The sequence below is a fragment of the Neoarius graeffei genome, chromosome 24 (genome assembly GCF_027579695.1).
Source record: "Neoarius graeffei isolate fNeoGra1 chromosome 24, fNeoGra1.pri, whole genome shotgun sequence".
NCBI lineage: Eukaryota > Metazoa > Chordata > Actinopteri > Siluriformes > Ariidae > Neoarius > Neoarius graeffei.
Genome location: NC_083592.1, coordinates 59360049 through 59373706, shown reverse-complemented (window position 1 = coordinate 59373706; position 13658 = coordinate 59360049). Strand labels below are relative to the sequence as shown.

Genomic DNA, 13658 nt, shown 5'->3' with positions numbered 1-13658 from the left:
CATCATCAGCATCCAGGGAAACATCAACCTTAAGATCATCTTCATCTCCTTTCTCTCTCTGCTTCTGTAATTTAGTCACACTGAACTCTTTAATCTGACCTGAGATCAGTGAGCTGTGAGACATGCTGATTCTCAGATGTTTAATATAACCAGTGAAACTGCTCTCAGATCAGCTCTGAACACTGACTCACATTACGCCAACTGCTGCACGCTAATAACACACACGAGCGTCTGAGAACGAGAACACTGGAATGAATGACGTGAGAGAGGGAAACTGCCTCAAAATGGCCGACATCACTCACACACACACACACACACACACACACAGCAAGGTCAGATGTAAATGCTGGCAGCTGAATAACAGATTCCACAGATGCCCTTTAAACACGGTCCTTGACCTCACACACACACACACACACACACACACACACACACACACTGCAGAGCCCCTGTGCATCTTTCTGTCTGTCTCTTTATTTCTCTATCCACCTTCTTCTCTTTCACTGCCTCATTATTTTCTTTCTGTCTCTACCTCTTCATCTCTCTCTATTTTCCTTTTTTCTTTCAGCCCCTATTTGTCTGTCTTTTTCTACTTCATATTTTCTGTCCATCGTTCTTTGTCTGATTTGTCTCCTTTTCTGTCTCTCTACTTCTTTCTTTGTTGCTCTACAGCTGTCTCGCTTTATCATTCTGTCTCTCTTGTTCTGTCTTTCACTCCATTTCTCTATTTCTTTTTTTTACAGATTTCCATCACATTCTTGCATCTACTTGTGTCTCGTTTTTCTCTGCCTGTCCTGTCTACACTGTCTCTCTCGTTCTCATTAAGCCTCTCGTTATGTTCCCTGTAGCAGTCTGTATTAAATCCCCTCATTAGCTGTCTGAGTCTAGCAGTGAGAAAAACGAGGGTGTTTAAAGTCACTCTCTCTTTTTGTAGCGTCTCTGTGATGAAGACATTCTGCTGCCCGAGGACGAGAGGACATGAAGCTTCCATCTGCCGCTTTTCATCACCACGTACAAACACAAGACCTCCGTCCCTAACCCTAACATCATTTAGCAAACCGGATGTCTCAATCATCACTCTCTCTCTCTCTCTCTCTCTCTCTCTCTCTCACACACACACAGAGCTCAGAAGACAGTTTTGTTTCAGGAACACCATTTGTACGAAAGTTGTGCTTCTCACCTTTAGGAGCAGTTGGGGAAAAGAGCTTCTCCGATCCGACATCAGATGCCTGAAAGAGAAAAAAAAATATGAATGTGATTAGAACTTGGACAAGAATATGATGTGAATACATGTTTTTGGCGTAAAATTTGAACGAGACACACTTGTTCTTTCACACACGAATGCGAGCCACTGCACATAAACAAGCTAACACTCCAGCTAGCTAGCATGTATTCATTAAAGCAGACAATGTAAAGACACAGTAACAGTGGAAATGAGTCAGAATAATCGGGAATGTCAACTTTTACCTCAGATTTGTTGGAGAATTACTAAGAAAAGACTCAGAACAACTAAAATAAAACTGGAATTACACTTAGCAGTGGCTGCTAACCAAACATCAAGTGGACATATAAGAAACTAGAAAACAGACACAAAGTGAGAGTGAAAATGACACAGAACCATCTGGAAGGTTAACATTTATCTCAGATGTGAAAATGACCAATATTACACAAAAATTACACTTAGCATCCACCGCTAACCACAGTTACATGTGTTCCACCATTTTGAGAGCAGTGTGAGTCTCAGCTCTTACATTCTACAGGCCAGATAATGCTCAGGGCGGCACGGTGGTGTAGTGGTTAGCGCTGTCGCCTCACAGCAAGAAGGTCCTGGGTTCGAGCCCCGGGGCCGGCGAGGGCCTTTCTGTGTGGAGTTTGCATGTTCTCCCCGTGTCCGCGTGGGTTTCCTCCGGGTGCTCCGGTTTCCCCCACAGTCCAAAGACATGCAGGTTAGGCTAACTGGTGACTCTAAATTGACCGTAGGTGTGAATGGTTGTCTGTGTCTATGTGTCAGCCCTGTGATGACCTGGCGACTTGTCCAGGGTGTACCCCGCCTTTCGCCCGTAGTCAGCTGGGATAGGCTCCAGCTTGCCTGCGACCCTGTAGAAGGATAAAGCGGCTAGAGATAATGAGATGAGATGAGATGAGATAATGCTCAGATAATCGAATTCTTACTGTTCAAGTGGACAACATCATGAGAACTAGGTTGCTAGGCAACTTAAACGTGAACACAAATGATATGTGCTAGCTAATGACTGAGGTTAACAATTTAGCTTGTTAGTATGTATTTAAGTGTTTTATACATAAAAAAGTGAGTGAAAATGACAGAATCATCTGAAATATCAACATTTACCTCAGATGTGTTGGTGAATTAACAAGAAAATTCTCAGGACAAAAAACAAAACAACACTGCAACTACATTTACCATCAACCACTCACCAAATTTAGAAAAAAGTGGATAAAATCATGAGAACGCAGTGGTTAAGCAAGAGAAAAAAACATCAAACACAAAGTATAAGCAAGCTAATGACTAAGGCTCACAGTATGTCTTAGCGAGTATGTAGTCATTAAGTGTTTTATACAGAATAAAGTGAGAAGAAAAGCCCCAAAGAATCATCCGGAACGTCAACGTTTACCTCAGATGTGCTGATGAAGCAATAAGAAATGTCTCAGAATCATTAAAAATTACACTTAGCACCCACCGCTAACCACAGTTACACGTTTCACCATTTGAATATTCAAAATAAATTATAGTATCACTTATGGAGCATCGGCTGCTAACCAAACATCAAGAGGACGTACAAAAAAACTAAAAAAAAACACAGACGTTGTCAGGTTGCAGGCACTTACAGATGTATGTGCAGGGGAAAGTGGAGAATGCAGACTGGCAAACAAATCCAAAACGGAAGATGAAATCAAAGTCGAGGGACAGGCAGGGGCCAATCGATTGGCAGACAGAGTAACAAAGGCTAGACGAAAGAGTAATGAGAATGAGACAATAACGAGGGTCGAGATCAAGATAAGGCAGGTGGAATAACAAGGCTTGGTATGACAGGTAAGACACTGAACAATACTTTGCATCGAGTGAGTGTAGGAGAGGTGTTTATATAGTGTGGGATGATTAACCAGGAAATGAATGACAGGTGTAATTAATAGACAGGCGATAGAGGGCACGGTGGTTCTTGGGTGTTGTAGTTCAGATTGGCCATGTTTGTAGTCTGACTGGAAGTGGTGCTCTTTATCGCGTTACTGACAGAACACCCCCACTCCCCACCCCCGAGGAGCTCCCTCCAGGAGTTACATTCTTCCTAGGACGCTCCCTTCTTCTGGGTGCGGGCTTGTCGGGATGTTGGTTGTGAAATTCTTGAGTAAGGAGAAGTTCTAGGATGTCCTTAGCTCCCACCCAGCTTTGTTCCTCTGGTCCATAGCTCTCCCAATCTACCAGGTACTCTAGCTGGCCTCTTCTACGTCTAGAGTCTAGGATCCGATTTACCTGGTAGATGGGTTCTCCTCCTGAGCCAGGAGATGGGTGGTCAGGGGTGGGCATGTTTTCAGACAGGGGACCCTGGATGGAGGGTTTGAGGCAGGAGACGTAGAAGGTGGGTGACAGACGACTGTGAGGTGGGAGCTCAAGTCTACAGGAAACCTTATTGATGCACCAGAGCACGCTGTACAGTCCGATGTAGCGTGCCTGTAATTTTCAGCATGTGTTGGGTTCCCTAAGGTCCCTGGTGGACACCCATACTCGATTGCCAGGAGAGTACTCGGGGTTGTTGCTCTGGTACTTATCAGCGTATTCCTTGTACTTGGCATTAACTGACATGATGCATTGGTGAACTTCCTCTCAAATCGACTGGCTATGGGTGAACCACTCTTCCACGGCCTGTACCTGTGCTGGAGAGTCGTCCCAAGGAATCAGGGGAGGTTGGTAGTCGAGCATACACTGGAAGGGTGTAAGTTGTGTGGTTGAGTGCTTGAGAGAGTTTTGTGTGTATTTGCCCATGGGATGAATTGGCCCATGGGATGAAACAAGCCCAGTCTCCTTGGTTTCGCATGCAGAAGATTCTGAGGAAACATCCTATTTCTTGGTTGGCTCTCTCTACCTGGCCATTTGACTGGGGATGATATTCCGAAGTGAGGCTCACAGAGACCCCCAGCCGCTCCATGAAGCTGGCCCACAGACAAGAGATGAACTGAGGGCCACAGTCACTGACTATGTCTTCTAGGATGTCGAAGTATTGGAATATATGCTGGAACAATAATTTGCCAGTCTGAAATGCTGTGAGTAGGCCGGATAACGGGATGAGTCTCAGCGCCTTGGAGAAGTGGTAAATGATGACCAAAACTGAGGAGTTGCCTTGGGATGGCGGCAAGTCGGTGATGAAGTCGATTGCCAGGTGGGACCATGGTTTCTGAGGCACAGGAAGAGGGCATAGTTTGCTAGCCAGAGAAGTTCGAGGGACCTTTGCTTGAGTGCACTCAGTGCATGAAGAGATGAAACAAATGATCTCAGTCAGCATGTTCTCCCACCTGTACTTGTTTCACAGCAGTTGGTGGGTGCGATGGCTGCTGGGATGACCAGTGGCAGGAGAAGTGTGTGCCCATGTGATGAGTCTGCTCCTGAGATGATTAGGGACGTACAGGCGGCCCGGTGGGCAGTTGACTGGAGGATTCTGTGGTTTTGAGTCCCTTATCTCCTTGTCGAGGTCCCAAGTTATCGCCTGGACGAAGCATTCAGGTGTCAGGACGGGATGAGGTTCCAGGTCGTGAAGAGATGGGCTGAAGATGCGTGACAGGGTGTCAGCCTTGGTGTTTTTGGTGCCAGGATGATAGGATATCATTAAGTTGAAACGGGTGAAGAACAGTGCCCATCGGGCTTGGCATGGGTTCAGTCTCTTTGCCTTCTTGAGATACTCTAGGTTTTTATGATCAGTAAAAATGACAAAAGGGTGTGTGGCCTCCTCCAACCAGTACCTCCATTCCTCTAAGGCGAGCTTGATGGCCAGTAGCTCTTGGTTCCTGATGTCATAGTTTCTCTCTGCTGGAGTGAGCTTTTTGGAGAAGAATGCTACTGGGTGGAGCTTGGGCCTTTTGCTGAAGCACTGGGAGAGACCCCCTCCTACACCAATCTTGGAGGTGTCCACTTCGACTGTGAAAGTTCAGGTCGGGTTCGGATGCTGAAGGATAGGGGCTGTGGTGAAAGCCATTTTGAGCCTGTCAAAGGCCTCTTCAGCTGTGGGGTTCCAGTGGAGACGTTTGGGTCCCTTCTTCAGGAGGGAGGTCAGGGGTGCCGCAAGGGTGCTGAACCCTCTACTGAAACTATGATAAAAGTTTGCGAAGCCTAGGAAACATTGGAGCTCCTTCACCGAAGTGGGTACGGGCCAGAATGTGACTGCAGTTACCTTGGAGGGGTCCATGCTGACCCCCTCAGTACTGATGATGTATCCCAGGAAGGAGACCTTATGCATGTGAAATTCACACTTTTCAGACTTGACATAGAGATGGTTCTTAGACAGACACTTGAGTACTGATCAAACATGGTTAAGATGATTCTCTTCGTCAGGGGAGTAGATCAGGAGGTCATTGATGTAAGCTATGACATACCTCCGCAACATGTCTCAGCACGTCATTAATGAGGCACTGGAACATGCTTGGCGCTGAAGAGAGGCCATAAGGCATGACCTGATACTCAAAATGGCCGGCGCTGGTACTCAGGCCCACCGACAGGGGGGGACAAACAGGTATGTTGTCCCGGGCCCAGGAATGGGGAGGGCCCAGAACAGGGCTCTAATGAAGTTGCGATTAAATTATTTTATTTCATTTCAAAATGTGTTGATTTGGGGGAGAAATGTGCTATATTTGCATTCAATAAATGATTTCTAGATCTTTTGCCTTTATTGTCTTTGAAAAAGGCATCAAGAACCCCCTACCACCCCTAATGCAAAAATGGTTTGGTCTGACTCTTTGATTAAGGGGAAAAAAACGACATCATTTGATCATAGCGCTTCGACAATCAGCGTGCGTGCCATTTGCCAACATGCACAAGTCAGGAGCACAGAAAAGAAAAGAGAAAAAGAGAGGAAGAAACCAAGAGACTCAGGGGCTCACTGCATAAATATTTTAAAAAAGATTCGGATGATGCAGCAGGTACTAGCAAAGGCAGTGGGGCAGCTGAGCCAGGTAAGACACAGCCAACTTTTTCCAGCCCCGTAAAGTAACCCCAACCAAGGCACGCGCGGCACGCAATTCATGTTACAAACGAGGGGAGAGCAAGTCACACTGAACACCACATCAAACACACAGGGCATTGAATCATTTCATAACCACAACGGCTTAATAACATTGTGTTTCATATATCTGATTGAAGCTAAGAATATTCACATTAGCCCGCAATCATATCCCGCCGTTTCTCGAGCAGTGTGTTCTTCTCTGCTTTTCACACTGGACAGTACGCACGCACAGTATACTATGTTCGCCCCCAGCCCTGCCCGAAATCCCCCGTCCATCGCTGCTCCTTCAAGAGCACCCCAATCGCGTGATTATAGTAGACTATCCACGAGTTTAGGAAGGCATTGCGGGGCTGTCGCATGCAGGCTTGGGGCGTAACGGAATACATTTAATGGCGTTCGGTTAAAGGATACAAAATAACAGTAACCGCTTATTCCGTTACAGTACAGGGGGGAAAGATTCAGTGAAATTGGGGATTACTTCACAGGATCACAATGTGTGTGAGGTTGCTGGTTTTGGGCTTTTTTTTCAAGCCTGTATTTTACATTGGCTTTTCGTTTGCTACCTGCGCTCAAACATGTCACAGGAGAGGCTCAATGGGCTGGCAATGCTCTCTGTAGAGCACGAACTTGCGAAAAAGCTGGACTTCAATGACCTTATTGACGACTTTGCCACAACAAGAGTCCGGTGCATTGCATTTCGCACCTGAATAGTTGCAGACTAAGGAAATGTTAAAATGTTAAAACTGTAAAAATGTTGAAATGCTAAAATGAAATGGTTGTTGACCGGTTGAATGGTTTTTGAATACCTGTCATTTAAGGGTTGGAGTGAGTAGAGACTGGGATAAGAGAGGTGGGTGTGTGTGTGGGTTGGCCCGGGGGGGTGTTAGGGGGAGCCCATTCAGAGCATTTTGTCCCGGGCCCAGCCAAAGCTGTCAGCGGCCCTGCTGGTACTGAAGGCAGTCTTCCACTCATCGCCCTTGCAGATTATGGATCAGGTTGTAGGCACTACGTAGGTCAAACTTGGAGAAGATCATGGCGCTGTGGAGCTGTTCCAATGCGGCGGGCACAAGTGGAAGTAGATACAGGCATTTCACTGATATCTCATTGAGTCCTTGAAAGTCTATACACGGACGAAGTCCGCCCCTCTCTTCTCCACGAAAAAGAATCCCGCTGATGCAGGTGAAGCAGATGGGCATATGTACAGAGCAGAGGCTTGAGGGCCTCCTGTATGTACTCTTCCATAGCAGCTTGTTCATTCTGGGACAGAGGGTAAATGCAGCTGCATTGGGGAGAAGTACCAGGCAGGAGGTCAATGGCACAATCGTATGGATGACGTGGGGGTAGGCCACATGCTTTGCTCTTACTGAAGACCTCCCCTAGGTCCAGGTAGTACACGGGGATCCCTTCCAGGGAGTCAGGGTGAGGACTCTCTCCGGAGGTGGAGGAAAAATTTAACTGTGGACGTTGGAGGCAGTTCTGGAAACATGTTGGGGACCACTGGAGAATCTCCTTGTTCTGTTAGGAGATGAGTGGGTCATGAAGCTGTAGCCACAGATAGCCCAGGATGATGTCGTGATGCTTGGTAGCAGTGACAAGGAGTGAGATTTGCTCAGAGTGAAGAGCTCCCACCTGAATATGCACTGGAGTGGTCCGGGAGGTGACAAGGCCCTCCCCTATGAGGCCTCCATGAATGGACCAGATGCTGAGTGGGCTATGCAGTGAGTTTGTGGGCAGATTGAACCTCTGGCCGACTGAGCTGGTGATGAAGGTTTCCTCTGCCCCTGGGTCGAGAAACGCAGACAGCACGTGGGTAGAGGAAGACAGTTTACTGGAGACAGTAATACTGGAAGCTTGAAAGATCAAGCTCTTAGTGATCTCATGGGACTCACCGAATCAGCCTTGGTCTCCTCGGAGCTGGTGCGTGGCGGGAGAACTGGACACTGGATGACAAGGTGACTGGAGCTCCCGCAATAGAAGCACAAGCCCTCGTTCTTTCTCCAATCTCATTCGGAGTGTTTTAGGCAAGCATGAGAAACTTCCATGGGAGAGGGAGAATCAGAGGTCATGACAGGCTTGGCTTCCTCCTGGAGGGATGGGCAGCTGGATAGCAGATGGTCTAGCCAAATGGCGAGATTAATGATAGTGTCCAGAGTGAGATGTTCATCGCGGCATGCTAGTTCATTCAATACTGAGGGGTGAAGTCCTTGGCGAAACACCGCCTTTAACACTGGCTCATTCCATCCGCTGGTGGCTCCAATAGTCCGGAAATCTAGGGCATAATTGACGACTCTCCTGGAACCTAGGGTGATGGTGAGTAGGCTCTCACCGACTTCAATTCCCTCCGGTTTGTGATCGAACACACACTTGAATAACTCCAGAAAGCTGCTGTAGGAAGTGGTGTGTTCACCTCCGGTCCTCCACACTGCACTCGTCCATTGTAGCACTTTGCCAGTGGGAGTGCGGGACTCAGAGGAGCTTCGGGGTGTGTTAGGAGGGCCTGCGGCATCATAGCAACGAGCTGAGCCATCTTGGTATTGAGATAGGCAAGCATCTGCTGATATTCTCCTAAGAGGCACCCTTGAGCAATCAAAGCAGTATACCGTGCCTCCTCTGCTGAATCCATATGCCGTGAAGTATCCTGTCAGGTTGCAGGCACTTATGGATGTATGTGCAGGGGAGAGTGGAGAACGCAGACTGGCAAACAAATCCAAAACGGTAGATGAAATCGAAGTCGAGGGACAGGCAGGGGTCGATCGATCGGCAGACAGAGTAATAAGGGCTAGACTAAAGAGTAATGAGAATGAGACAATAACGAGGGCCTAGAACACAATAAGGCAGGCAGAATAACAAGGCTTGGTATGACAGGTAAGACACTGAACGATACTTTGCATCGAGTGAGTGTAGGAGAGGTGTTTATATAGCATGGGCTGATTAACCAGGAAATGAATGACAGGTGTAATTAATAGACAGGCGATAGAGGGCGCTGCGGTTCTTGGGTGTTGTAGGTCAGATTGGCCATGTTTGTAGTCCGACTGAAAGTGGCGCTCTTTATCGCGTTATTGACAGACACAAAGTGAAAGTGAAATGCTGAGAGTGAAAATGACACAGAAGCATACGGAACGTTAACATTTACCTCAGATGTGCTGATTAATTAATAAGAAACAACTAAGAATCATTTAAAATTACACTTAGCACCAACTGTTAACCACAGTTACACGTATTCCACCATTTGAATGTTCAAAATATATTATAGTCTCACTTATGGCATATCGGCTGCTAACCAAACATTAAGTGGACATATAAGAAGCTAGAAAACACAGACACAGACACAAAGTGAGAGTGAAAACGACACAGAACCATCCGGAATGTCACATTTACCTCAGATCTGCTTGTAAATTACTAAGATGATGACCAATAGTACACAAAAATTACACTTAGCATCCACTGCTAACCACAGTTACATGCGTTCCACCATTTTGAGAACAGTGTGAGTCTCAGCTGTTCTTGAATGTTCAAAATAAATTATAGTATCACTTACGGAGTCCTAAATTTTAAACTTTACAATCTAGAGCACAAATAATGCTCAGATTGAACTCTCACTGTTCAAGTGGATCAAGTTCAAGTTCAAGTCAACTTTATTGTCAATAATGCCATTTGTGCAGGACATACAGAGAAGTGAAATTGCGTTTCCATCTTATCCACAGTGCAAACAGTAATAAACATGAAATATAAAATATAGGTACAAGATATAAACTAGAAAAAGGAAAAAGGAAAAAAGGGGGGAAAAACCGGGGGGTTTACACACACAAGCTAAAGCTATCTAAGAAAAGACAGTGGCAATCCAGAAAGTGCAAATGTGGCAGTGTGAACAGAATTAACGGTATAAATTTAAATGTGCCGAATGACAATATAAACAGAATGAACAATGTAAACGGGAACAGCAGTCTGACAGTATCGTAATTATCAGTATAAATAAATAAATGGCAGTATGAGCAGAATTTTCAGTGTAAGTATAAATATGGCAGATATGACAGTATAAACAGTGTAGCAGTGAAGTCTATCAAAGATTAAAGATGTATAAAGTGTAAACAGTGTTGTAAACAGTTTTTATATAGTGCAATTAACTTTAAAAAAAAGCAGCATGAGCAGAATTTTCAGTGTAAGTATAAATATTGCAGATATGTAAGAAGTGTAAACAGTGTTCTAAACAGTTTCTATATAGTGCAATTAACTGGCCTGGGAGGGAGTTCAGCATCCTGACGGCCTGGTGGATGAAGCTGTCTCTCAGTCTGCTGGTTCTTGCCCGGAGGCTTCTCATTCTCCTCCCAGAAGGCAGGAGGCTGAAGAAATGGTGGTTGGGATGGGTGGAGTCACCCGCAATGCTGAGTGCTCTGCGGGCTAGGCGTGTGTTGTAAATATCCTGAAGGGAGGGTAGGGGGACACCAATGATCTTCTCAGCTGCTCTAACTATGCGCTGCAGGGTCTTCTGGCAGGATGCAGTACAGCCGCCGTACCACACAGTGATGCAGCTCGTCAGGATGCTCTCGATGGTTCCGCGGTAGAAGGTCTGCATGATAGGGGCTGGTGCTCTAGCTCTTTTCAGTCTGCGGAGGAAGTAGAGGCGCTGCTGAGCTTTCCTGGCCAGCAATGCAGTGTTGCTGGTCCAGGAGAGATCCTCGGTGAGGTACACACCCAGGAACTTGGTGCTGCTCACTCTCTCCACAGCGGCGCCATTGATGGTCAGTGGAGGATGCTGGGTGGAGGCTCTCCGGAAGTCGACAACCATCTCCTTCGTCTTCTCCACATTAAGAGAGAGATTGTTGTCTCTGCACCACGTGGCCAGTTGGCTCACCTCGTCCCTGTAGTATGACTCATCATTGTTGTTAATGAGTCCCACCACAGTCGTGTCATCCGCAAACTTGATGAAGAGGTTGCTGTTGTGTGTTGGTGTGCAGTCGTGGGTCAGCAGGGTGAAGAGAAGGGGGCTGAGCACACATTCTTGGGGGGCCCCTGTGTTCCGTATGATGGTGCTGGATGTGTTGCTGCTGACCCGGACTGCCTGTGGTCTTCCGGTCAGGAAGTCCAGCAACCAGTTGCAGAGGGAGGTGTTTAGTCCTAGACAGTCCAGTTTCTGTATCAGCTGCTGGGGGATGATTGTGTTAAATGTTGAACTAAAGTCTAAGAACAGCATCCACATGTAAGAGTCCTTAGTGTCCAGGTGAGTGAGAGCTGAGTGGAGAGCGGTGGAGATTGCATCATCAGTGGACCGATTGGCCCGATATGCAAATTGGTACGGGTCCATGGAGGGAGGGAGGATGGATTTGATGTGCTGCATGACTAACCGCTCGAAGCACTTCATAATGATGGGGGTTAGTGCCACAGGGCGGTAGTCGTTGAAGCAGGATGGAGAGGCCTTCTTTGGAACAGGGATGATGGTGGTGCTCTTGAAGCAGGTGGGAACAACAGCTTGGCTCAGGGAGGTGTTGAAGATGTCTGTGAGCACTTCTGTGAGCTCCTTTGCACAGTCCTTTAGCACACGACCTGGAATGTTGTCAGGTCCTACAGCTTTGCGGGTGTTGATCCTGGAGCGGGATCTCCTCACACTGGCTGGAGACAGGGACAGCACCTGGTCATCTGGAAGGGGTGGTGTCTTCTGTGCAGGCATGCTGTTGTTGGCTTCAAACAGTCCAAAGAAGTTGTTTAGACTGTTCAGCAGAGTGATGTCCTTGTCACAGGTCTGTGGTTGAGGTTTATAGTCCGTGATGGTCTGTATCCCCTGCCACAGGCTCCTTGTGTCTCTGCTGTCAGTGAAATGATGGGCTATCCTGCTGCTATACTGCTTCTTTGCTAGTCTGATGCCACGGGACAAGTTGGCTCTTGCTGATCTCAGACCAGCCTCATCACCTGCTCTGAAAGCAGCGTTCCAGGATTTCAGTAACCGATAGACTTCCCCCGTCAGCCATGGTTTCTGGTTGGCCCGTACTGTGATGGTCTTAATGTCCGTGACATCATCAGTGCATTTACTAATGTAGGCTGTAACAGTGTCTGAATACTCCTGGATGTTGATCTGGTGGTTGTAAGTGACTGCCTGCTTAAACATGTCCCAGTCTGTGATGTTAAAGCAGTCCTGAAGTGCTGAGGAAGCACCCTCTGGCCACACCTGTACCTGCTTCTGGACCGGTCTGGTGACTTTGACCTTCGGCCTGTATGCTGACATTAGCATAACAGTGATGTGGCCTGAAGCACCGAGATGGGGGAGGGGTGAGGCCCTGTATGCTCTTCTCAGTGTAGTGTAAACCTGGTCCAGTGTGTTGTTTCCCCATGTTGCAAAGTCAATGTGTTGATGTAAACGAGGAAACACTGTTTTGAGATTTGCGTGGTTGAAATCCCCAGCTACGATGAGAAGTCCCTCTGGATTGACCGTCTGTTGGTCGCTGATGGCGCAGTACAGTTCACTCAGTGCCTTGTCCCTATCATTGTTGTTGCAGCTGGGAGGAATGTAAACTGCAACAAGCAGGATGGCAGAAATCTCCCTCGGTAGATAGAAGGGCCGGCATTTGATGATCATAAACTCCACAAGGGGTGAACAGTGTCTGCAAACTACCACAGCGTCCTGACACCAAGCATCCTTGATGTAAACACAGACCCCGCCGCCGCGGGTCTTACCTCCTTCAATGAGGGCTCTGTCTGCTTGATAGCATGTTAGCCGGTCTAGCTGGATGGCGGAGTCCGGTATGCTGTCGTTGAGCCATGTTTCCGTGAACACAAAAACACAGCACTCTCTCACAGCCTGCTGGGTCGCTCTCAAAAGGTGAATATAATCCAGTTTGTTATCCAAGGAGCGTACATTGGCGAGTATGATGGACGGTATAGCCGGCTTGTGTGGATTAGCCATTAGCCTGGCCCGGATACCCCCACACTTTCCCTGCTTCTGCTTCCTCTCGCACCGCCTATGGCGCTTCCTCTGCGGGTGTGCAGCAGTAGTGGGGGTCGATGTCAAAGCGGGCCGCCGGAGTAGGCCGAGGTCATGTAGCTCCTTAGCGTGTGCCGGGTTTAACTTACAGAAAAAAGTGTTGCCAATGTTAAAAAGGGTCCCACGGCTGTATGTGCGCCTCGGGATGGACAAACGCGATGAAAACATACCATCACTCGAGCACACCGACGAAGACAAACATGTAAACACCACATTATCGGGACAGAGAGGGGCCGCTGTGTCCGCACGCACCGCCATCTTGATTAGGGTTAGGGTTTGCTAGGAGACTGAAAAACATTAATACTCTAGCTTATACATGTGTATACACATATGTGTATAAGCTAACTAATGACTGAGGCTAACAGTATATCCAGTAAGTATGTAGTCATTAAGTGTTTCATATTGACAAAGTGAGAGTGAAAATGACAGAAAACCACCCAGAACGTCAACATTTACCT

The 13658-nt window shown here is 47.2% G+C and overlaps 1 protein-coding gene across 10 annotated transcripts in view; it reads right to left on the bottom strand.

Moving 5' to 3' along the window:
- Positions 1 to 13658, bottom strand: part of fbrsl1 (fibrosin-like 1) — a 458282-nt gene that overhangs the window by 65876 nt on the left and 378748 nt on the right. For 9 of the 10 annotated variants that reach the window (XR_009651461.1, XM_060907552.1, XM_060907555.1 and 6 more), the window contains one exon: positions 1181 to 1229. Coding sequence is in view for 9 of the 10 variants with exons in the window: in XM_060907552.1 (XP_060763535.1) it covers positions 1181 to 1229 (49 nt within the window). In the remaining variant the exon portion in view is untranslated. Of the gene's footprint in view, positions 1 to 1180; positions 1230 to 10463; positions 13285 to 13658 lie in introns of all 10 variants that reach the window. The other variant, XM_060907558.1, reaches the window with a different exon arrangement.